The 23,068-nt window shown below is 45.3% G+C and overlaps 1 protein-coding gene across 2 annotated transcripts in view; it reads left to right on the top strand.

Annotated features, from left to right (window-relative positions):
* The window catches only part of LOC144104290 (retinol dehydrogenase 7-like), a 40,289-nt gene extending 23,018 nt beyond the window's left edge, over nucleotides 1-17,271 (top strand). The window contains exons 1-6 of one of the 2 annotated variants that reach the window (XM_077637191.1): nucleotides 2,073-2,211; nucleotides 7,039-7,255; nucleotides 8,607-8,813; nucleotides 11,873-12,055; nucleotides 14,080-14,212; nucleotides 14,755-17,271. In XM_077637191.1, the coding sequence (XP_077493317.1) occupies nucleotides 7,051-7,255; nucleotides 8,607-8,813; nucleotides 11,873-12,055; nucleotides 14,080-14,212; nucleotides 14,755-15,085 (1,059 nt within the window). In that variant the 5' untranslated portion in view covers nucleotides 2,073-2,211; nucleotides 7,039-7,050 and the 3' untranslated portion in view covers nucleotides 15,086-17,271. Of the gene's footprint in view, nucleotides 1-2,072; nucleotides 2,212-7,038; nucleotides 7,256-8,606; nucleotides 8,814-11,872; nucleotides 12,056-14,079; nucleotides 14,213-14,754 lie in introns of those variants that run through there. The other variant, XM_077637190.1, reaches the window with a different exon arrangement.
* Nucleotides 17,272-23,068: the final 5,797 nt, after the last annotated feature.

A 23,068-nucleotide genomic window follows, 5' to 3' on the forward strand; every position in this document is an offset into this window, starting at 1 on the left:
TCACGCTTTCGCATCAACCCGCATAATACTGCAAGCTACATTTTACAATGTAAGTTCTATTTGCATTTATTTTTCGACTGTGCGGTCGTTTACCTTGCGTCACTTTGCGTCACCTGGGGATCTTGCGTCACCTGGGGATCTTTAACGTGCACTGACATCGCACAGCACATGGGCGCCTTTTGCGTTTTGCCTCCATAAAAACGCAGCCAACGGATATTTCACTTTTAAGAGATTACTGTATTTTACTCTAAACAAAACAAAAGCGTGTCGCTTAGCACATGCACGTGTTGAGGTTGTGGATTTCGGGTGGCATTCAAAGCCAACAAAAGCCGTGTCGCTTAGCACATGCACGTGTTGTGGTTGTGGATTCCGGGTGGCATTCAAAGCCTGCACCTTGGATGGCTATAAGGATTTAACAAAGAGAAAAAAACGGTTGCTAGGCAACGGCTGAAGGTCGGTCTCTGTGCCTCCTCGGAGCACCGCCACAGCGAAATCTCAAGTTCGTGGCCAATGTAGCTTCCGCTACGAAAACTCAGGAGGGAGCGCCCGGCGGTAAACGTGAAGCTTAGTCATAAAAAGTAAAAAGGACGGAGACGGCCCTCCCGTGATCACGCCACGTGATAGCGTGCGGTGATATCTATAACCGCTGCGCGCAAGCATGCGCGTACCAGCGTGGCACACTGGCTGACTGTAGGCAGTGTTGGCGGTAACGCGTTACAGGTAACGTCGTTACCGGTAACGCGTTACTTCATTTGGCAACTTAGTAACGTACTCGTTACCATTTCGGACCTGTAATGGGTAACGTACTTACGTTAACATTTTTAGGTAACGTGAGGTGTCACGTTACCAGTTGTTACTAGTTACTTTTTGTTCCAGTTGTCACCTACTCCGTTCCCTTTTTCTAAAAAAAGCGCAGAACACCTGAAGTGATGTTGCAAATAAACAAACAGGTGCTGCCGACGACCTTTGTTGTGGCTCGCATGCATGCCACAAAACACCTGCCCTTCACGACGCACCCAACTAAACAAAAAGAAGACACTATAGCACGAAACACGTGCACGAACACACATTCACACACTCGCCTTCGCCTACCTCCCCTTCCCAAAACACACACACACACACTAAATTCTCTAAAGAGTGGAAGCATGGTGACCATTTTTGAACATCACATTTTTATAATTAATTCAGCGATGTTTTCTTTGTGAAGTTAGAATTGATGATGAAGTGCCATTTTGTGTTTAATGTCACATTCAGAAGATGGCTTCACCATGTGCCACAGAGTTATAATCCAACACATGTATCTCTACAGGTAACCTTAGGCCACTATAACATTGGCAAGCTCCTGTACATTTGTGGAAAATATCGCGTAAAATGGTTGTTTGGGCTAGCAGTTTTATGTGAAATATGGGCTTTGTAAAATTGTTATCGTCAGTTCTTGCAGCGAAGACGCACTAATTAAAATTTATATCCCTGAAGTAACGGCAAAGTGATGTGCGGTACTTTTTTTCGGTAACTGTAACGGTAACGGTAACGCGTTACTTTTATTTATAGGTAACGTAGGGTGGTAACGCGTTCCATTTTTTTAGCGTAATGAGTAACATATTTAGTTACTTTTTTTCGGTAACGCCTACAACACTGACTGTAGGTCAAGATCTCTGCTGTAGACGCCCGTGCCACGGGCCGCACAGACGCCCGCACTAGAACATACCAGCACCAAAACATTAGGGACTGACTCAAAGAGTGAAGAAACGGGGAAGCGAGCGGCTTCATGAGCACTCCGCTCGCAAAGGCTGACCGCATGACGTCACACTTCCTCCTTAGTTTTTTTTTTTTTCCTTCTTGGAATCGAACGTAACGCTGCTCACTCTCTATCTGCGACGTTGTTTCTTTTCTAGCCCAACTGAGGAGGAAAATTTTATTTCGTATTAATTTTTTTTTCGTTCGATAGTTTTTTACGCAGCCCTATTAAGGTGCGTGGCCACTTGTACGATCGAAACCACAAAGCCGGTTGGAATGAGCGGCTTAGAAGTTCGACGAGCCGTGGATTGCGAAACGACAACCCCCGAGGGCGCTTTTGCGCGACTTGAGCTGAAGCACTTGGCGACGAGAGTGTTCGCGCGTGCACGTAATGTATTTACGAAAGCTAGCGATCCGGCGAGCTTCGCCAGACTCCGTTGTTAGCAGCTGACGGCGTCGTCGGCACGGAAAAAGGTGAGCAGCGATTGGAAAAAGATTGGCAGAGGCGATTCTTTCCTGATTGTGCCTTTCAGCGAGTTTGTTTTTCAGTGATGTAACAGCGAGTAGTGTCAATAGGGCGATTTGGATAAAAAAAACTGCGCCCGGTGTCTGGATAGGGATTTTTAGCTGCCCTGGACGACAGCATGGCAACTCGTTTATTGTGTCGATTCGCTGGCTGATTATCCCGGTGAGGTCGTGGCCAGTGCCTGGTGGATGGCCTAACGGGGGTCATCAGGCAGTTAATTGACGCCATGAATGAATTGCCGTCTGGTCTTCCAGGGTTGCTAAAGATCCCTATCCAGACACCGGGCGCACTTATTTATCCAAATCGCTCTATTGATCCTGCTCGTTGTCACATCGCAAGATCCCGGTGGGGCCATTGACCAGGCCTTGGGCATGCCCCCACCGGGTATGTGCATAAAAAACAGGCGCACCTCATTGTTACAGAGAATTGGGCGCTCGTCAAATCTGCGAGGGCCCGCTAGTAAACTTCGCTCGCCTAAAACTCGATAAGTTACTTGTCATCGCAGCGTCAACAAAACACTTGCTTGGAACTTAGCGCCAAAAAATCGGGACAGTCGCGGCAGAGGAAGCACATAAACACAAAAGTTGTTTTCTATGTCTGTCTTCCGTCGTGTAATTGTCCAGTTTTGGGCTCTGTTTAAAGCTAGAATGAATCAGTTCACACAAAAGGAAGGTGCATAAAGTTCTCCCGAATATGGCGATTTTTTTCTGGGGTGATAGGCTGTTATATCTCTAAGAATTGTACCAAAGGTGATAATCGAGTTAAGTTATTAAGTAGGTTCTGGGTACTTGTAGAAATGTGGCGTTAGCACTTAAAATTTCAACACACGTGATAATATAATGAACTTGGCAAGACCCTCACTTTCTACTGCGGCAGCTTTAACTCGGCTGTATAAGGGAAACTGCGAGTAAAGAAAACCAGGTTAATCGGTGTGTTACAAGTATAGTGCTTCTCTTTGCAAGATAGCATTGAGTGAGATTTCATCACCGACACATAGCACGCGTTTCCAAGACCCATGTCATGGAAACCCGTGGTGCTCTGAGGAATGTGCATCAACACTGTGCGACAGGGAGTGGTTTGAAAGTTCTGGTTGCTTTAAACTGAGAAGATATTTATCTGAGAAGCACATTTGTTTTGCACGTTAGGGATGGTAGTTTGGCGAATGCGAAAAAATCTCAGTAGCTGGACGTCAGAAATTTTGTTCGCTCGTTTGAATGCACTGTATTATCCTTTTCTCAAATTTATTGCCGGTATTGGCGTACGTGGTTGAAGCCAAGGAGCTGTGAATAAGGTGCATTGGTTTAATTGGTTTATTAGCAGTTAAACGCCACCGGACATGCACTGCTCGTGCAGTTTGAGTACAGTGGAGCCCGCGTATACGTTGCCGAAGTGCAGCAAACTATGTCATACATGATATAGTATTAGCTGCGTGATTATTAAGGCGCGTCTATGGTGAAAAGAATACTCGGGCAGATATATGTATTCATTTATCGCCTGTCTGTGCAGCAGTGTTGTTAATGTAATCTACGTTGCTTAATTTATGTCTGCATTCGGCTGAACCTGGCTTATGTGGGAAGCGGCAGATGTTCTTATGATGCGAGTGTTGTGGCCCTATTAGGTATTTGCTGCCACTTCCTTGAATTGGAAACCAAAAGAATGTCCTGGTGTTGACAAACAGCGATTGAGGGGTGTCGTCAGCCTGCACAACTGGCGATAAAATTATTCGAAGTCAAAATGTTAACTGCCCACTATCACTTCACCATTGGCCTCATAACTTGGAAAATGCCGGTGTGGGGTAAAGCTTGTGAAGTTAGTCACGTTATGCGAGAAATGGCGGGAAATAAATGGGGCACTGAATGAGGGTAACCTTGACTAATCTGGAGAAATAAAATCAAATACGTATTTCAGCGAATGAGTTTCGAACCTGCGGACGCGCGAACAGACCATCTCCTCTGGCCACTGCACAACAGCACTATGCTGTCGCCACAGCCCGTCAGGCTCGTGTTGTTGTTGTTGCCTTCGTGACATGGCACATACCCACGACGGGGTTGTTGTTGTTGTTGTTGTTGTTGTTGTTGTTGTTGTTGTTGTTGTTGTTGTTGTTGTTGTTGTTGTTGTTGTTGTTGTTGTTGTTGTTGTTGTTGTTGTTGTTGTTGTTGTTGTTGTTGTTGTTGTTGTTGTTGTTGTTGTTGTTGTTGTTGTTGTTGTTGTTGTTGTTGTTGTTGTTGTTGTTGTTGTTGTTGTTGTTGTTGTTGTTGTCAACTTCCATCTGTGCTCAAGTCAAGAAAGGTAAGGAAACGCGCCTTCAATCGCAGTTTCAGGCACGTGGCGCTGGTGTCCACGTGCAAAAATCTTCTTTCGCACAATATTTCGTGGTTGGGAATGCTAAACTGCGCGGAAATTTTTGCTCCTTAGCCCCGCGCGATTTCTTAATGAGGATAAGTAAAGGAACTCAGTCGTAGCAGTCTCCGTGACTAGACGAGCAAGAGAAAAACGAGTCGGCCTTGGGAGAAACAGTTGCCCATTCCGCGTCTTGCTTCGGGCTTTGAAGGCGAGGTTGCGTGGCCGGGTAGGTGATTAATAACTTGGCAAGCCGGAGTAGCCTTGTCCAAAGAAGCAGGAGAGAGAATTTTCAGCCCAAATATAATGGGCAAGATTTCCTTTCCCTTCCATGCAAAACTTCTGCTGATAAAAAGCTTGCACTGATTGGCTATATGTAGCGTGTTTTTGTTGGCTCATGGTTCCCGACCAACTCTTGTGCATAAAATCACATTGAACTACTCATTTCACGCAATCTGGGCAGGGCTAAACAAGTGGATACTAGAAGAAAATCCTGAAGCACCACGCGGTTCGACAGATGCGAGTTTCACAATTGACACAACAGCCGAAAATATAATAAATGTCAAAACAACACACTATAGTGAGGTACTCATTGTTGTCTTTAGTGAGGTCTTATTTTAGTTTTCTCGAGAACACGTGGAACACCTTCACGCGTACAAACCGGATACAACCAAAAACAAAACGGTAAACGCCCGTCAGAGGAGGTGCTCCAGCCAACAGCGCTGACCTATGCTTTCGGTGAGTTCGTTAATGCTTTTTGACATGCTAGCGTGAAATGATATGGAGTGGCAGATTAAAGGGAATTAACCATTGCCTTAATGGGATGAATCACGGCATCATGAAAATTGATCTGCTCCATTGGATCGACGGCTAACTTTGAAGGGCATCTTCCACTTCGTGCTTAACACACTTCCACTTCATGCGTAACCATGCTTAACACTGCTTTCGCTCTGTATATCCTCGCTCAGCTGAGTTGAGCCACAGGCACTTTTTTATTGTAAAGTAATTATGGCATCACTTTGTCCGCGGCTACGAAATTACTATTGGTACTAATGGCCAGACGGTGCTAATTAAAAAGTAATTGCAAATTTTAGTAATTTACCGAGCTCATTGCAATAGTGAGTAATTAACTGACTTCCGTCGAGGAAGACAATTTTTTCCTGAATGAGATTTTCTTATCATTTTAACAACCATACCATTAAGAATTTCTTAAACTGCTCGCTGAAACACACAGAATAGACGAGGCAAATCAAGTTCAAGTAAGTCAAAAGCGAGTCTTTGTTACTAACGACACTGTCCTTTTTTAGAAGCAATTTAAGCGGCAAACGACGAAGCTAAATTGAGGGCAATATATCCGTGAAGCCAATGGCCGCTGCCTATCTTAGAGCCATATTTTTGTGTTGTTAACATTGGAGTATAATGCTTCTATAAATATATATCTTGAAGGAGCAGTTTGGTGTTTTGAACAGAAATACGCTCCCTTACTATTAATTTTTCGCTTCAACAAATTAGTGATACACTCCGTTTTTCTTATGGCAGCCGTCCGACTTGTTATTCACGTGCATGCATGGTTTTTAAAGTTTCCAGCCACTTCAATGATCCTCAGAACTTCGAACACCACACTGTTACTCACCATATTTGGACGCTTATTTTTTGATCGTTTTCTATTTTTTGTTTTTGCACTTGGCCTAGCATCTGCTGCGTGCTCGACAGTGTGTGTCACGTCTGTAGCCTACTTTTGTGCACAGAAACGAAACATGTTTCTTTTTATGAGAGAGAGAGAGAGAGAGAGAAAAAACATTTATTAACAACCGTCATAAGGTTGACGGGGACCCGAGGTGCAGTTCGGTGCAGTCCCCCTCAGCCACCGCCGCGGTGTCCGAGTGGTTGAGCATCCGCCTAGCATGCGGGACGTGCGGGGTTCAATCCCCAGCGCCGCCGGGTACCCATCGATGATAGAATGGGTACAAGCTTTCCCCTGGCATGGTGCTCGGCTAGTAAGGGGTGAAATGCTTGGAAAATGGGTCTTTGACCCTACCTTGAGTAGCCGAAAAATACCTTGAGCCATGGCGCTCTTTGGCCATAGACGCCCTTGCGCCATAAAAATCCATAATCCAATCCAGTCCCCCTCAGCCATCGACCGTGATCTCTGTATCTCAGCAGCCGCTAGGGCGAAACGAATGACTTCACGTTGTCCCTGTTTTTTTTTTTCTGTTCGGGAAGCAGTGCCGCCTAGGACCCATTTGTTCTGTCAGGTTCTCAAAGCTAGGACACGTCTATATCATATGGATCATATCCGCTATGTCCTCCCAATGCTTTCAGCTGGGCCTGAAAATCTCCTGGCTCGAGTTACTAAAAAGCCTCTTGCTATTCTTTTGTATGAATTCTTTTCCTGGCCCGGCTATTTGTACAGCGCCGGCTATTTGTCAAAACAGGTCTTGCCAGTCATGAGGGTGTCCTGGACGCTGTTTCTGGTCCTGACGGCCTTGCTGTGGTTTTTATGGCCGCGTCTGCCTCTCCTCTCGGGCATCTCTGAGTGTGTGGGTACCCTCCTCTTGGTTACGTGCGCCAGCTACTTCCTCGCAAAATGGCTCTGGGGTCTGGTTTGTGTGCGACAGATAAGCGGTGACGGAAAGGCGGTGCTCATCACAGGTGAGTGGGCGACTACCTCGAGTTCCGCGTCGAAAGAAAATTTCAAGTACGTAAACGCCCACTGGCCAAACAGCTGTTGCTGGATATCCCTGTATTGACACGATGTAATTAACCCCTTAATGCTCAAATACTGAAGGATTTAAAAATGAAATTATAAACTCGGAATCATGCCAGATAAAGTAACAACATACAAAAGAAAATGTAAAATATTTGTTAGTGACACCAAAATTTGAGAAATTTTCATGCCGCGATTTATCGACTGCGGCCTTTTTGTGCACCTATTTCTTCCTTTCTTCTTTCACTCCCTCCCTTATCCCTTCCCATACGGCGCGGTTCAGGTGTCCAACGATATATGAGACAGATACTGCGCCATTTCCTTTCCCCCCAAAAAAACCAATTATTATTATTATTATTATTATTATTATTATTATTATTATTATTATTATTATTATTATTATTATTATTATTATTATTATTATTATTATTATTATTATTATTATTATTATTATTGTGCAACCGGTCCCAGTTGTGTAGAATACGAAATAGAAGTCTTTATTCATAACAAACGCGGTACAAACAGTTGTTCATGCTGAGAAACAGGTTAAGATTGCATTTGCAGCGATTTGTAACAAGTGTAGCGATCTGGACACAGCAGTGCAATGGCATTTTCAGTTTTATTTGACAATGGGACGTTTTCTGGCAGGTCTTCTCGTTTACTGCACATTTGACTGTCTAATATTGCTAATAATAAACCCTAACTGCCTTTAATACACTTTGCTGATTTATTGGTTCTCCATGGTTTTTATCTCTTTGGAGGGCCACGAGGCACATGCTATTCCGCTTGCTTCATGTGCCTGCAAACGGACAGAGGTACGCTTAGGTGCCACATTTTGGCGTGCTAAATACTACCGTTCTTTGAAACAAACTATTCATTATGTTTTTATTTTTCCTTAATAGGACTCCGTGTTGTGTGTGTTTTTACAAGTGTGGGTGGGCATACAGTTCGGCACGGCCCATTTTGGTGTGAAAAATGAAATTTGAAAGTGTGTTGAGCCTTTGAGCCTTTTCCGCCAATCAACTGCCTCATAATACTTCTTTAAGCAAATTTAAATTTAGTGCAAGTTTTCGTATAAGTCATAACACTTAGGTACGAACACTTGGTACAGTCATTGGTACAGATGTGCACCCCTTTTTGTAGAAAACCAGTGCTCGAGACGTGTTGAAAGTGATGTCATTTAATTTCTAGAGCCATTCTGAGTACAAGTTTATCCTATTTACGCATGCGAGACATTTATTTTCTCTTATTTTTTAGAAGAGATTGATGGTTGATGGTTATTTGTCTGCTATTCAGGATGCGACAGTGGCTTCGGTCATCTCCTGGCTAAATGTCTGGCCCGTGATGGCTTTCTTGTATTTGCCGGATGCCTGGATGCGAAGAGCGAAGGGGCTTTGTCGCTCAAAAACCTCAAGAGGATCAAAGTTCTCCAGATGGACGTTACTAAGGACGCCGACATAGACAACACACATCGGATCGTCAAAGAGGAGCTTGGCACACACCGTAAGGATTCTGTTTTGAGATCTAGTAGCATCTTAGGTAGGAGGACGTAGTGGCATTCTATGCTCTGTAAGAAAGAATTCTTCATAAAGCAATAGAGTGAAACGAAATAACGGATATTATGCGAGGACCTACCATGTAGTGAAGTTTCTTTTAAGGGCACAGAAATGTGAGAGAATTCATCGCCAGTGGTAATGGGTCTAGGAAGCAAAAGGAAAGTTGGTGACCGCTACAAGAAAGAAAAGTACACGAAAACACAGGACGAAGGACAACTATGAACACTTGGTGGGAAATAATGTGTGGCGTTTCTAAACAATAAGTGCGGAGCCAAAGCATGATGTAGTTTAATGAAGGGTATAGTTATTCAGTACCATCTTTATAAATGATTGACAGTAATAATGTGAGTAATTACTGCCTAACTGAAAACTATTTCGCCTGGGCGGATTCCGCTAAATATATTGAACTCGTGAAATGCTATTAAAACAAATAAACTAAATTTCCTTCGCGCATGCTTCGTAAGTGTTTGTATAAACAACATGTTTCACCTAAGATTTTACACAATTTTTAAAAATAGCTTTGTTTAAGATAGAATAGCGCTTTTTACGGCATAGCGTTATCAGCACTGCAGTACAGCAGAATAAGTGAAGGCGTGTCAACTAGCAAACTGGGTGACTAATGTTGAATAGTTAACTTTTAACTATAATTGTTAGGCTCTTTAATTATTGAGAGGCGTGTAACCCACCGTTAGTCATACCAATATCAGTTTTTAGAATTTCGTAAACGCGGTTGCCCTCGTTGCTGTGGCTCAAAAAATTTTGGTTAATTGTGCTAGTTACGAGCACTGGAGAAGTTGCTTTACTTGCAAGCTTCTCGAAAGCGCATGTATTTTGGCGCAATATAGCCATAACTTGTTGGTACACAGCGCCGAGGGTAACCGCGTTTTCGAAATTCTAAAAACTGACATGGATATTACTTACGGTGCGCTACACGCCTCATAATAATTAAGGTGCCTAATCGTAATAATTAAAAAGTTAACTATTCAATATTATTTAACCAACCTGCTGTTAGCACGTCTTTTCTGTGTTATGATGTACTACGCCGCTGAATTTGGTATGCCGAATGAAGCGCTCTTCTAACTCAGAAAGCCTACTCTTAAAAATTGTGTAAAGTCTTAGGTGAAACGCCATGTATAGTTACAGGCTTAGATTCATGAAGTAAGCGACCATCTTAGACGAAGAAATCGATAATTGGCACGGCCTAACTGATTTGACAAAATGTACGATATTAGGACTTTCTTCGCTGCTTTGCTGTCAGAGCTTCAACGCATGTGTATTTTACAAATATCGCGACCACTCCGCATACGCATAATACAAACCTCTTTGCAAGTAACAGAAAAGCGAAGGCTCTTAATAGAGAAATTTGTTTGCCATCTTGACAGGTGCTAATAATTCAGGCCTTAACTCACAGTAAAGCAATCACTGAATTTTTGCTTTCGTTATGACTAGTGGTTGTAGTTAACGGTTGCATACAATAAGAACCCGAAAAACAGTGCGTCGATTTATTTTTGAATTCGGTTTCAACGTTAAAGAGTCAGTATCACTGACACTTACGTTACACCTTCCTAGCTGCTTAGTACGAGCTAGAGTCGATTATAACACAAAATTAGCAAAGTTTTAGAAGCAAGAGCGCAGTAAAATAACTGGGGTCATGATTAAGTATTGTAGTTTTATGTGTTGAGGCTCCGATAGTTTAAATACGCGCCGGGTGCAGACCGAAGGGCTCTATCACCTCGTCAAGCTACTTTTATTACTTCAGTGCCTTCTGCTACAGAATATCATCACCTTATTTGAGCAGTTAAATGTTTAAGAAGGTTTTCCGCGGCATGTAAGACTGACGTTTGTAGTTATATCAAGTTACTTTCAAAGCGTAGCCAAAATCTGTCATGTTCTGACTTCCGAGACCGTTCAGCGGCATTTCCATTGCTACTGTCATCATATGCCGACTACGTGGTCCAAGTCAGTGAGGCTTCTTCAAGATTTTGCTGCAGGTACTATGTGTTTTTTTTTTCTAATCCGAATCATTGTTCTCGTCAAGTGTTTGTTGCTTTAAGATTACGTTCCGTTAGTAAAGGCGTGAAGAGTGTGCAAGAAATACACTCGCATTTGTCACTACCAAAAAGGCCATTCCGACATGAACTAGGCTCTAGAAAACAAGGCCCGCTTCCACTTGTCTTACCGAGGCAAATATATGCGTGCGATATTCGTCGGTTGCTTTCAATTTTTTCTTGTTTATTTGGTTTTTTCGCGACATATTATTTAAAAATGAGCGTCTGTTTACGCCTTTGTTTTTCGGCCTACTCACAGAACGTATGTGCTGTTATTTTCTTTTTGTAGCGATAACGTTGCCCATTGTAACCGTAGTTTAAAACACGACCAATTTGCACTAATGACTGGAACATCAACTATTCTTGGTAACAAATTAGCCAACATAAAGAGCACTTGACTTTTTTCCCACAGGCTTGCTTAAAAAATGAAGAGCCGAAAAGTCCAATTCCTACTTGCAACTTCCACCTAGGCGAATAATATTCCCTTTCAGAACTTGTTGAGGCATCATTTTACCGCGTGCCGATAATAATAGCCGTAGCGCTGAACCCTTGCATCATGTACGGGGATCTCCAGAAGCGCCGCACACCAAATATAACACGAAGGAAGCGGTCACGCGGCACGCTTATATAGCTGCTTTCCGTTGAATCTAACAAAATGAGATGGTGGAGCACTACAGGAGAAACTTCCTGCTCTGCTCCGGGATGGCAACACCGGATAGACATCGCTGCAACAACGGTTGCAACTGTTCGAGAGCACATGTAAAAATTGATCACAACATTTCTGTTATGGAGAAAGTATGAAGTCAAACCTTTCTAGACATTACACTGAATGAACGTGCCTTCTGTTGCCGTTTGTTTCTCTGTTCTACCAACAGTTTGATTCCTTCACTGTAATACCTCCTTTTTATATCAACGAGGGAGTAAATAAATAGCATCAATTTAAAATACATTTTCGCAGAACTATGGGCTGTAGTGTGCAACGCCGGCATGATGAACAATGGACTCATCGAATGGATGACAATGGACAGCATCAAGCGCATCTTTGACGTCAACGTCTTCGGAGTGGTACGGGTGGTGAAGCGGTTCCTTCATATGCTCAGGGAGAGCAGGGGGCGAGTGGTCATCGTCACTAGCGGTCATTGTAAGTATTCGTAGAAAGGTACAGCCGCTTAACAGAAGAGTACTGTGACTGAGCAGCGCTCGCAGTGGTCGAAAATCGATTAAAGTCTTTTAGCATAGCGCGCAGCCATATCGTTTTGCCACCGCTACAGCGAGCCGCCAGTGCGCATGCGCAGATTGTCATGAGGACACCAGATGGCGCCACGTGCCCGCCACCTGAGAGCACACCTGCAGCGTCGGTACCAATCAACGCGTGCGCACTGACGGTGCGTGGAAACGGTATACGGTAGCGGTGTCGGTACGCGCTTTGCTAAAGGTCTCGATTAACGCGACGGTCGCGTACGCGTGACAAAACAAATACTGCAGCCGCCACGGTGGCTGAGTGGTTATGGCGCTCGACTGCTGGCCCGAAAGACGCGGGTTCGATCCCGGCCGCGGCGGCAGAATTTCGATGGAGGCGAAATTCTAGAGGCCCGTGTACTGTGCGATGTCAGTGCACGTTAAGGAACCCCAGGTGGTCGAAATTTCCGGAGCCCTCCACTACGGCGTCCCTCATAGCCTCAGCCCTTTTGGGACGTTAAACCCCCATAAACCATAAACAAATACTCCGTTTACGTTTTGGGATGAGTCGAGTGAGTGCTGTATGCTGTGATAAATATGTAGGCGCGTAGATTGTCGACTTATCGAGCGCCGCGTTTACGGGCAGCGTCCCGAGAGTGTTCGTTCTCTGTTGTACCCCCGCCTCACTTTTGTTTTCACAACTCCTGCAGTGACGTGGGAGATTGTTTTGGTCAGACAGATTTTTCAGGCAATTGTTCCGGCTGTGTTCCGGTTTTTAAGAAGATTTCACTCATTGCAAAAAAAAAAATTCTGGAGACCTACCATATTAGGTTGCAAGGCCGTGACACATGCGTCAGTGCACCGTCTTTGCATTTCAGGATTAAGGAATTTATTTTCCTAAGCGGAAGTGTGCGAGTGCAGTTTGATAGGCAAAGTAAGTGTCTTTTGTTGTTTGCCAGATATTGAGCGTGTATCCACTACTTGGTGAATGGTCACTAATGTTTTTTTTTTTAGTGTGTCTCATACGCATGCGTGTTGTGGTGACCTAGGTTGGCTGTTTCTCGGCTAAACTTCAGTTGTTAGTCCAGCGTTGTCCTGTGTTCTTATTTCCTAGTGTGTCGTATTTTCGCTGGTGAAGATATATCTGAGAGAGAGAGGGTTTATTGATAAGAAAGGCAGAGAGGTTGGCCTGAAAAATAAATATCTGGCCTGCTACTCTGCACTGGGGGACGGGAAGAGGAGATAAAAGAAGGTCACGACGGGGGACGATGATGATGGGAGGAGGCAGGTGAAAAACTACTTAAAAAAAAACAAGGCACACTTTCTGACATCCCAAACGCGAGACAAGGTCCGTGTCGCTAAAAAAGCGTGAGAGCGCTCGAGTTGCCTTTACAGTTCTAAAACTATCTGGCCAAGCGCCGAGGATCAAATCCCCAGAGAGGAGCGATGTGTCCATAGGCTTCAGAGCAGATGCGAGTATGAGTCTTTCACGTGCATACGCTGGACACGCCACTAAAATATGTTCTATAGTCTCTAGCACGCCACATGTGGTGCATTCTGGGGAGTCCGCTTGTCCTATTAAGTGCAAGTATTTGCGCGTGAATGCCACGTTTAAACGTAGTCTACGGATAACGCATGCAGTAGGGCGAGGTATTCCGCGAGGAACTGAAAAGGTCATCGTCGGATCTAGATATGTCTGAAGTACACTAACTAGCCACGTGGTTACCTTGTTAAAAATATTTTGTGTGCAGCTATGTAAAAGCAGGTGCCCTGAGGGAATGGCCATGCGTTGCAGATAGCTCTCCCTTATGTGGACTGAGCTGGTGGTCCAGTGGCTTGGGATGGCGGCATAGCACAAATTTGCTTGTTCTTTCTACACCCGGGTTACTACTTAGAGTATGCAAGTGTTTTTGGTTTTCGAACATTTTGCTGCTTCTTGAAAATCTAAACATTTCTGCGGATTTTTTTTTTTACTTTTTTTCGCAGCTTACTTTACACTTCCCTTCATAACGCCGTACGCTATGACGAAACATGCAGTCATTTCTCTGGTGGATGGTCTGAGACGTGAGTGCTATGAGAAAAGTGTCGACGTCGTGGCCGTCGAGCCATTGCTCTACAGGTAAGCATTTGCTCTACAGCTGATGGGGTCTTGATTAATGGGAAAATTGCCTGCTAGAGGTAGAGTGCTGGTAAAAAAGTCCGCAGGCCGCAGAGTCTACTTTTGAGGTGTGTAGTGTGACGTTTACGACATTCCCGAACGCCAAAATATATCTACTGGTTAAAAGAAGGCTCATTCCCTCCGCTGAGAACCTTGGTAGGTTCAGAGGGGCCTTAAGCGCGCGACTAAACCGCTCGGAAGAAGACTCTATAACCTCGGCACTTTTGGTAAACTCTGTAATAGCAACATACGTTAGTATTATGTGGGCCTAGAACCAAAACGCTTCAACAAAATACCTTAGTTAAGAAACAAACAAATTAAAAGATTAACCACAATTTAAGACAATCTGCGTATTTCTGCTTTACGTGTATTAGTGCAAATTTACTAAGAGGTATCCGAAATGCCTGGTTTTTATTGATGCACCAAACTTCTAGCGAAGGAATCCAAGAAATGTGCACATTAAAATGAGATCTGCTTCAGCTATTTCAATTAACAACTTGCAGGTCAAGAGTTACCGAGGCCGTTGGCTGCGTAAGTGCCGTTGAAAAAGAACTCAAGAGCCAGCCCAGCGAAGTGACAGCGAACTACAGCCAGCAAGAGATTCGCGACTGGGCACAGTCAGTCAACGCCCTCTACAACTGGAGGATTAAGGACGACATTCAAGAAATTGTTGACCAGATGGTTCTCGCCGTCAGGGAGACAGATCCAAAGAGTCGGTATAGAACGATGAGCCTGTTTGACTATGTCTGGGTTGGCGGCCTGAGGGCTCTGCCTGCAGAAGCCGCGGACATTATTTTGTTCTGGCTGAGAAAGATGCTGGTGTGGAAGAAGTAAGCGTCGGCGTGTTCGCGGCGGTGTGATATATTGTGGATAACGTGGCGATAGTAGCTGCAAAGGTCGTGCTAATTAAGTAAGCCTTGACGAATACAGTGGGTTCATTTTAAACTCTTGAGGGTGTGCTGGAATTTTGTTTTGTTTCGGACTTTTGATTCTGCACCTTTGCTATGAGTTTCAAGCAAGACTTTGGCCTTCGGAATGTTACGCAAAGTTTTGCACTTCAGTAAGTTATTTGCTTCTGGAACCGCTCCTGCACTACACTGGCTTCGAATCAACCGGTCGCTGTTGCATGCTTACAATGTCGTACTATGCTGTCAGAATTAATTGCTTCGTCACCACCACAACCATCAATATCACCTACTTGTTGAGCAGCGTAAGTATGGTTAGAGGAAAACCGGTTTTCGAAGAGATTTCTGACTGCCTAATTGCCGCACTGAAAGCAGTCACCTTATTCCACACAGTCTAGAAGCTCGCCACTAGAGGTCGTTTCTTGATTCACTCCGTTGGGTTTACCTTTTGTTAGTAGCTTCTCTGTCAAACATAATAGGCCACTTTCGTCCCAATATGCACCTGGTGTGTCTTGTGCAAGTGAACTGGCTGTTCTTTCCAGGCTACAATATCATCCGCTCGTGCTGCGCCATTCTTAATGCCTTAAGTGTAAATTGCTGTGCACTTGCTCGATAGAATATGTCGTTCATCCCCACATAAACGTTTTTGGCCATAGCTGCAACAATGAGAGTTACTCTCAAATATATGAATTTTTGGTCATAAGTGAAGTTGAAAAAGATATGACCAAAGACACGTTGCTTAACTTCTCCACACCTGACGCTAATGCTTTATACTTTTGAAGGTGGGGATCCGGGTCGTTTCTCGACACAACCTCGGTCAAGATGACGCCCGCTCCGTCCGGGACAGAAGTGCCGCTGAGTGAAGGATTCTTTAGTGGAGGAAGAAGACTTGGTTTATTTTACATATTTACAAGCTTTTGAGTTCAGAAGTGAGCTCCTCAACTGCATCTGCAGTTCAGTTTTATACACTGCGTCTTCCCTAGATTCTCCAGGTAGGGGACGCCCTCGCCGTGGTGGGTGTGGACAAAACTTGCGCTATCACCCACAAACAGACACCTCCGCACACATGGACACGCCCCTGGCATAAGTTGAGCCCGAGGGAGAGGGGTGTGCGGCCAGGACCTCGTCAGGCTGGCAGGCGACGTCAGGTGGTCGGCCCCGCTCTCCGCCGGTCGGTGAACTTCGAAGAAACTGAGGCGCAGCCCCGTGAAGAGATAATCCCCAGTGGTTCTGCCATTAGGCATGGCCGGCGAAGCACGCAGACAAGCCACGGTGGCAATCAGTTCCCACGTTGGCGCTGTGCCCGTGAGGCCAGGGGTAGACGGGTCGGTGGAGATGTCGGGGAAAATTGGAAGACAGCCGGAACCACTTCGCGGCCCGTGGCAGCGACTCCTTAAAGGGATTTTCGCAGAACCCTGCTCCCCGCTTGTCCCACGCAGCAACGACCGGGTTAGCGCGGTAAATGCATACCGCAGACACATGGCGAGAGATGCTGTCTTGGTGGCAATCCTCGAGAAATGCTGGCGCCAATCCTAATACCAGCTGGCGGCCATTCCTAATAATACACGGCATAACTTGAATCGTGGTCTGAGCGCCTTTGAACATAATAGTGGGATTATAAAACAAAGTATTTTGTGTCCGGAGCCACTGTGGGTGTTCATGAAAAAATTCACAAGATTATTCACACGCAATTTCCAGCATTATGCTGAGATGACTGATCCGGAATTTGGCGCTGGTATTATTATTCGGTCTTTACACTCGTGCAGCTGGCTACACACTTCTGCGTTTGTAGCCAGCAGCTGCGGATACCACTTCGAAGAACTCGTCTGATTTGAAGTCAACTGAAGGATTATGGAATCCGGCATGAAGCTTTTCGGCATCTTTATAGGTGTTGTCGTAACATACTGTGCCTTTTAGCAACAAGAAGTCTCCTCAGAATGATATGTGTTCTTCATTTTTGTACAACGTACTTTTGTACAGAGATGGCTGACAAAGGTAAGGCGTAACTTGACCTGTGGCATGTTTTTATCCATTCAAATTTTGGTTTTGTACAGCAATTAAAGTATGCAAGAGTAGAATGTGCATATGAGAATAAAAATTTCAATACGTTACGACAAAGATTAGATTATTGTGACTGCGACTGTATTATTAGGTCAATGGCTTCTGTAAGCTGTCCGTCATGAATGAATGCTTCGCGCAGAACGTTTTGAAAGAGCGCGTCGAAATGCGCTGTAGCGGCTATCATTCGTAGTGCAGGGTCTTTTTTCACTTTATGCTAACAAACAAGCACTTAATTTGTTAGTAATGGCTTCCCCGAAAACAAGACTTCACAAGAATGCTTCCGAAGAGACTGTCAGTCATAAAGGGGCGGATTTATCAGGGGGGGGGGGGGGGGGGCGGAGACCAGGGTTGCTATCTTCTAAGCCTCACATTTCACAGAGGAAAACCACGTGGACCTCATTTTTTTGACAAAGGAAAGGGGGTTAAGAATAAGACAAGAAAAAAACGAATTCAAACTCAGGTGATGCCCAGTGGCTGGGAAAGTAAAATGCGACGTGTAGCTTGCCGTCCCCGTTTTCTGCGGCTAAGGGATCGCTTGTCTATAAATATCAAGCTAGTCGCGAAAGTAGTAGGTAACATAAAGGAGCTTCATGTTAAAATGATACGGATGATAGCACGTTGTGCTATTGAAAGGAAATGACACGCACGTCATGATCACACAAGGACAAAACAAACTTTTCATTCGCGAGTAAAAAAAACTTTAGCACAATGACGTCACCGCAGCGGTGAGAATCAGGCCGCATGTCTGCCGTGCTGCCGTGCTTTGCGAACACACCTGGCACTTTTGTTATCGGCCTGTTCGTAACCGCAGCGCCGAGTGTTGCCGGTGGTACGTCACAAGTGCTAATATTTTTTACTCGAGACTGTACCTCCATTTATTTACGAGAAAAAAGCGCTTCTTCGAAGAGTGTTTGGCGCCGCTCAACAGACCGTGCCGTAGATTCGTCTTTTTTAACTTGGAACGAACGCTACGTCATGACTCCGAGGTCAACACCCCTGCCGCAGTAAGTCACTCAGTCAGTATTTGATTAGATAAATAAATAAATAAATACGTCGAGGCCTTCGGGAGCGAACCGTACTGATTTGTGCGACGTTTTTTTTTTTTTGCAATGATTTCAAGCTTGAAGCTACTCTCGACAACGAGATAGGTTACAATTTTTAGTGCGCTAGCTCTAGATGCCCCTTTAGCGAAAATGCCATCCTGCCTGGGGATTAAATTTCCACCTGTCAGCTGCCACCCGCCACAGTTGACAGGTGGCAAAGTGGAGAGAGAGAAATATCGCTTCCATTTCATGCACTGGCACAAAAGTACTATCTGGAGTATCCAAGACCAGTGCTCAATGCCTCGTACGTGAGCCTGCAGTACTGGCCTGTAACCGGATGGTTCCACTGTTACGAAGTCGACACCACTGCCATGTCACTCTCCGCGGAGTCCGTTCATCATAGACACCAGGGCGTGTTTTGACATGCTGTATGGCGTTACCATGGGGAAGATGAAATGACCTGGAGACAACGCGAAAGAAGTAGCAAAATCAGCATGGTTGATTTGACTGTACACCGAAGTAATAGAGGGTTACTAATTAGGACAATGAAATATTTACGTCTAGATATGAAAGAAATAATATTGTGACCACTGTATGCTTCTTCGTCCTTTTCACCTATCCGTATGCTACTTCATCCCTCACACCTGTGGGTATACTCATCATCATAGCTTGGACTGTTCGCTCAGGGCGCAGAGACCGCAGCCTTGCCTGATGGCTCGGCGCCCGAAGTTGCCACCTCAATTCGCGCTGCGTTACGTCTGTTAGAAGGAAACAACTAGCCCATTAAAAAGTTCTTGACTACCTTTCTTTACAGTGGGCGTTTGTTCTGCGTTTCTTCTACGGCACAGCTGGATGTCCACGTCAAAAACATCACCTGGTCAACCTGCCACGGCAGGCACGTCACGGTCTGCCTCAGGAAAGGATTGGTAAAAAAATGAGAGCTCATTCCTGTCTCATGTTCGTTTCGCCTTCGGCACCTTCATTCGCGATGCTTTACATGGACCAACTAGCCAAACATAAATTTCGGCTCTCGTGCAGCAGTGTCGCCAATTGTAGAGGAAGCAAAAGAAATGCTGGCACGCCTTCCGGACCGAAAAAAGTAATGTGGCAAAGGCAAACCCGCCGCGGTGGCTCAGTGGTTAGGGCGCTCGACTACTGATCCGGAGTTCCCGGGTTCGAACCCGACCGCGGCGGCTGCGTTTTTATGGAGGAAAAACGCTAAGGCGCCCGTGTGCTGTGCGATGTCAGTGCACGTTAAAGATCCCCAGGTGGTCGAAATTATTCCGGAGCCCTCCACTACGGCACCTAATTCTTCCTTTCTTCTTTCACTCCCTCTCTTATCCCTTCCCTTACGGCGCGGTTCAGGTGTCCAACGATATATGAGACAGATACTGCGCCATTTCCTTTCCCAAAAAAAAAAAACCAAACCAACCAAAGCATCGCTTCGAACCTTTCATTTGCCCGAGGTGACTGCCCGCACCGTAATGATTAGACTCAGAAGGTTTGCGTCAACCCTTCGATTCACCTGTGTCGAACTCGGAGCATCGGTTTTGAAGATTTTCGAAGCGAAAAGCTTCATCACGATAATCAACACCGCGCTTCGCGCGAGCCGGCGTATGTCGGAGCATGAGTGACGTCACGCACTGCGCAGGTGGCCGCCGCCGACTCCGTCGCCTGACCTTTCGCCGCCGCCGCGCGTGACGTCACGCGCGGCGCAGGTGGCCACTGCCGCGCGCTATGCGTCATCATTTGACGTTGGCCGCACGTGCGTGTTTATCGCGCAGGCCGACTATATAACCGCTTGCCAGAGAATAGGCGTGCGCATTCAACATGGAAGAAGAAGAGAGTGATACTACCGATACAGAAGTGCTACCATGGGAGCTGGCTGAAAAAGAGCGAAGAAATGAAAGGCTGAAAGCTCAACAAGCGTCCGAGACACCCGAACAACGAGAAGAACGTCTCGCTAAACGACGTAGCAAAGCCGAGTCTGAAACGCCAGAAGTACGACAGGCAGGTCTCGCTAAACGGCGTGAAAAGGAAGCTGAACAGCGACGTTCGGCCATGCCAGCTGAGAGTAGCCAATATGGTGAAAGTTCGGGAATTGCTGAGCAGTTGCGAAGGAAGAATGAAAAGGCCGTAAGCATAACCATAGGCTAAATCATAAAGCATAACCATAAGCTACACCATAAGCATCACCGAACCTTTTCGCTTCGAGATATCCAGGCTTAACCTTAGCTGAGCACCAGCCAATTTCTTGCGTTCGCTTTTGGACAAAAGTTACGAGGTGACAGCCTCACTGCAATCTTACCTAGTAGGCTGGCCACGGCGACGACTCGGCCTCTGGTCCTCTTGAGAAGCGGCAGAAGACGCGAAGCGCTCCAAATACATTCAGGTCGAAAGTCTTAATGACGGTGGCCACCGTCGTCCACTCCAATAGAGCAGCGCCCCCTATTCCGGCGTTTGCGACAACCGACTAGAGTTCTGGTTCGAGGAAAGACAAGGCAAGAGGCTCTGTGTTTGTTACAAATGCCGATATAAATGCGTCTTCATCTCAGAGCACCATTACAAAACAAAGAGCACATCTACGTGAGTTGCTATGCGCACAAAAATAAAACATCTGCTCTGTAATTAAACGGTACAATCTTCAACTGCGACAACTAGTTTGTTCGCCCATTAAATAATTAGCAGGATGAGCGCTGACTGGGCACATCTAAGTTGTTTTCCTTGTTTATTTTGCTTAAATAAATTCGTATGAGACCACTTTTAAACAAATCCTTTTTTAATATTCGGATGTATTACGTTGACCACAAATATATTTCGCCTTTAAAGTGCAGTAGACGTATTCGGGCTGCTGTTGACGACGTTTATTGAAATTTTAAACATATATATTCAAGCAAAACCCTGTTCCGGCATATTACAAGCATATTTTGTGTTCACACAATGTCGCCTAACGTATAAAGAAAATTTAAGAAAGAAAACAATGAAAATAAATCTACAATACTTCATTTTAAAAAGACTATGTAGTCAGTTTATCCGACAGTCTTGTTCAAAGTTATCTCGGATGACAGCCGTATCGCATATTGATTTCTGCTAAGCAATATTTGCAGCATATGTGTGCCAATATAGTAGAGTCTGCTCCTGAAAAAAAAAACAGAACCTGCATTTTGTAATGATTAATTCCTTCGTGACGAAAGCATAAGGGGGTGGGGAATGACTGGACCAATCACAGGCGCGGCCGGTATGGTCGCAGCTCTTCCACTGGCAATCCTACCGCCACCTCATTCATTCCATCCGAGGCACAGGAACCGTATTCAACCAGTTGGTCGCACAATGATCGTATAGTTTCTTCTCCGACATGGGATTAACGCTGATAGAGCTCGCAAACTTCGGCAATCCCGTCTGTGCAGTATGGGCGTGTGGCTCGTTTATACGACGGAAGATGGGCATGGTTCTGGCTTGGCCGATGTGACGTCATCCCGCATGATCTGCGTCACAGAGAGCAGCGAAAAATGGCAGGGCATAAAATTAAACGAAAACGAAGTGAATCGTTACAGAATGCATTCACAGATCGTCATTGCGATGGTTACCTAAAATGACGCAGCATAATTTTAATTTTGTTAAACCTGCCGTGTGATGACAGTTTCCTGTTTTTAAAGCTACGTTGCTTAACGTTGACGCCCGGCACGTTAAGTAACTGTCGCATAGTAGCGCAGACAGGCGCGGACACAGCTACGAACAAGACACAAGCAGGCTGGCGTAGAACTCCTGCTGAGTATTAGCGAAAAATGCCGCCCCCTTTCCAGGCATCACCACCAGGAATTCCGGACAAGTGTTTCAGTTCCCTTAGCTGCCACCAGGTGGTGCATGGCTTTGAACACTCAAAAATAGTGCGTGGACATCATCCATGATGTAAGAAAGAAAGAGAATGACAGAGGAACTGCCGTTGTAGAGCTATAGGCCGCTAGGCTTAGCGGTTCTGGCTGGGCGCTGCCTCGAATTCCTGGTACCGGAAACGAACAGCTCGGCGTCGATAATGGCTGCAACTGCACTGACGACCGACGCGGTCAGAATGGCCGTCACTCTTAGCGGTGCTCACTTTTAGGATGAGAGCTGAAATAAGGTGCCTAGAAACACCTAAAACCACCGCGAACATCGCAAAAATGCGCGCGTGACGATTCCATGGCCCGGGTTCGAACCCGACCGCGGCGGCTGCGTTTTTATGGAGGAAAAACGCTAAAGCGCCCGTATGCTGTGCGATGTCAGTGCACGTTAAAGATCCCCAGGTGGTCGAAATTATTCCGGAGCCCTCCACTACGGCACGTCTTTCTTCCTTTCTTCTTTCATTCCCTACTTTATCCCATCCCTTACGGCGCGGTTCAGGTGTCCAACGATATATGAGACAGATACTGCGCCATTTCCTTTCCCCAAAAAACCAATTATTATTATTATTCCATGGTCACATCTCGCCCAAGAAACAGAAAATGATAAGGGCGTGTGCCAGAGGCGAAAACAAAAGACCACAGCAAAACAAGTTGAAAAATGTTCGTCCATATGTTATTTTTATTCAACAAGGACCAAGAGCAACTGGCTGTGAAATTATTCAATGAACACATTTTTTTGTTTGTTTTAAACGTTCCGAAAGAAAAGAAAGTCGCATCTGAATTCTAGCCAGTCAATTAAGACGATGAACGCAGCCAGCCATGCGGCAACGTTCTTGAATACCTTCCTCGGGATAGTTTCAACTGCAATTTCTTGGGAAATTGCAGCTGAAACCCATTCATCGTGATCTGATTGCGCTGGGAATGCTT

Source organism: Amblyomma americanum, chromosome 9 (assembly GCF_052857255.1).
Source record: "Amblyomma americanum isolate KBUSLIRL-KWMA chromosome 9, ASM5285725v1, whole genome shotgun sequence".
In the NCBI taxonomy this organism is placed as follows: domain Eukaryota; kingdom Metazoa; phylum Arthropoda; class Arachnida; order Ixodida; family Ixodidae; genus Amblyomma; species Amblyomma americanum.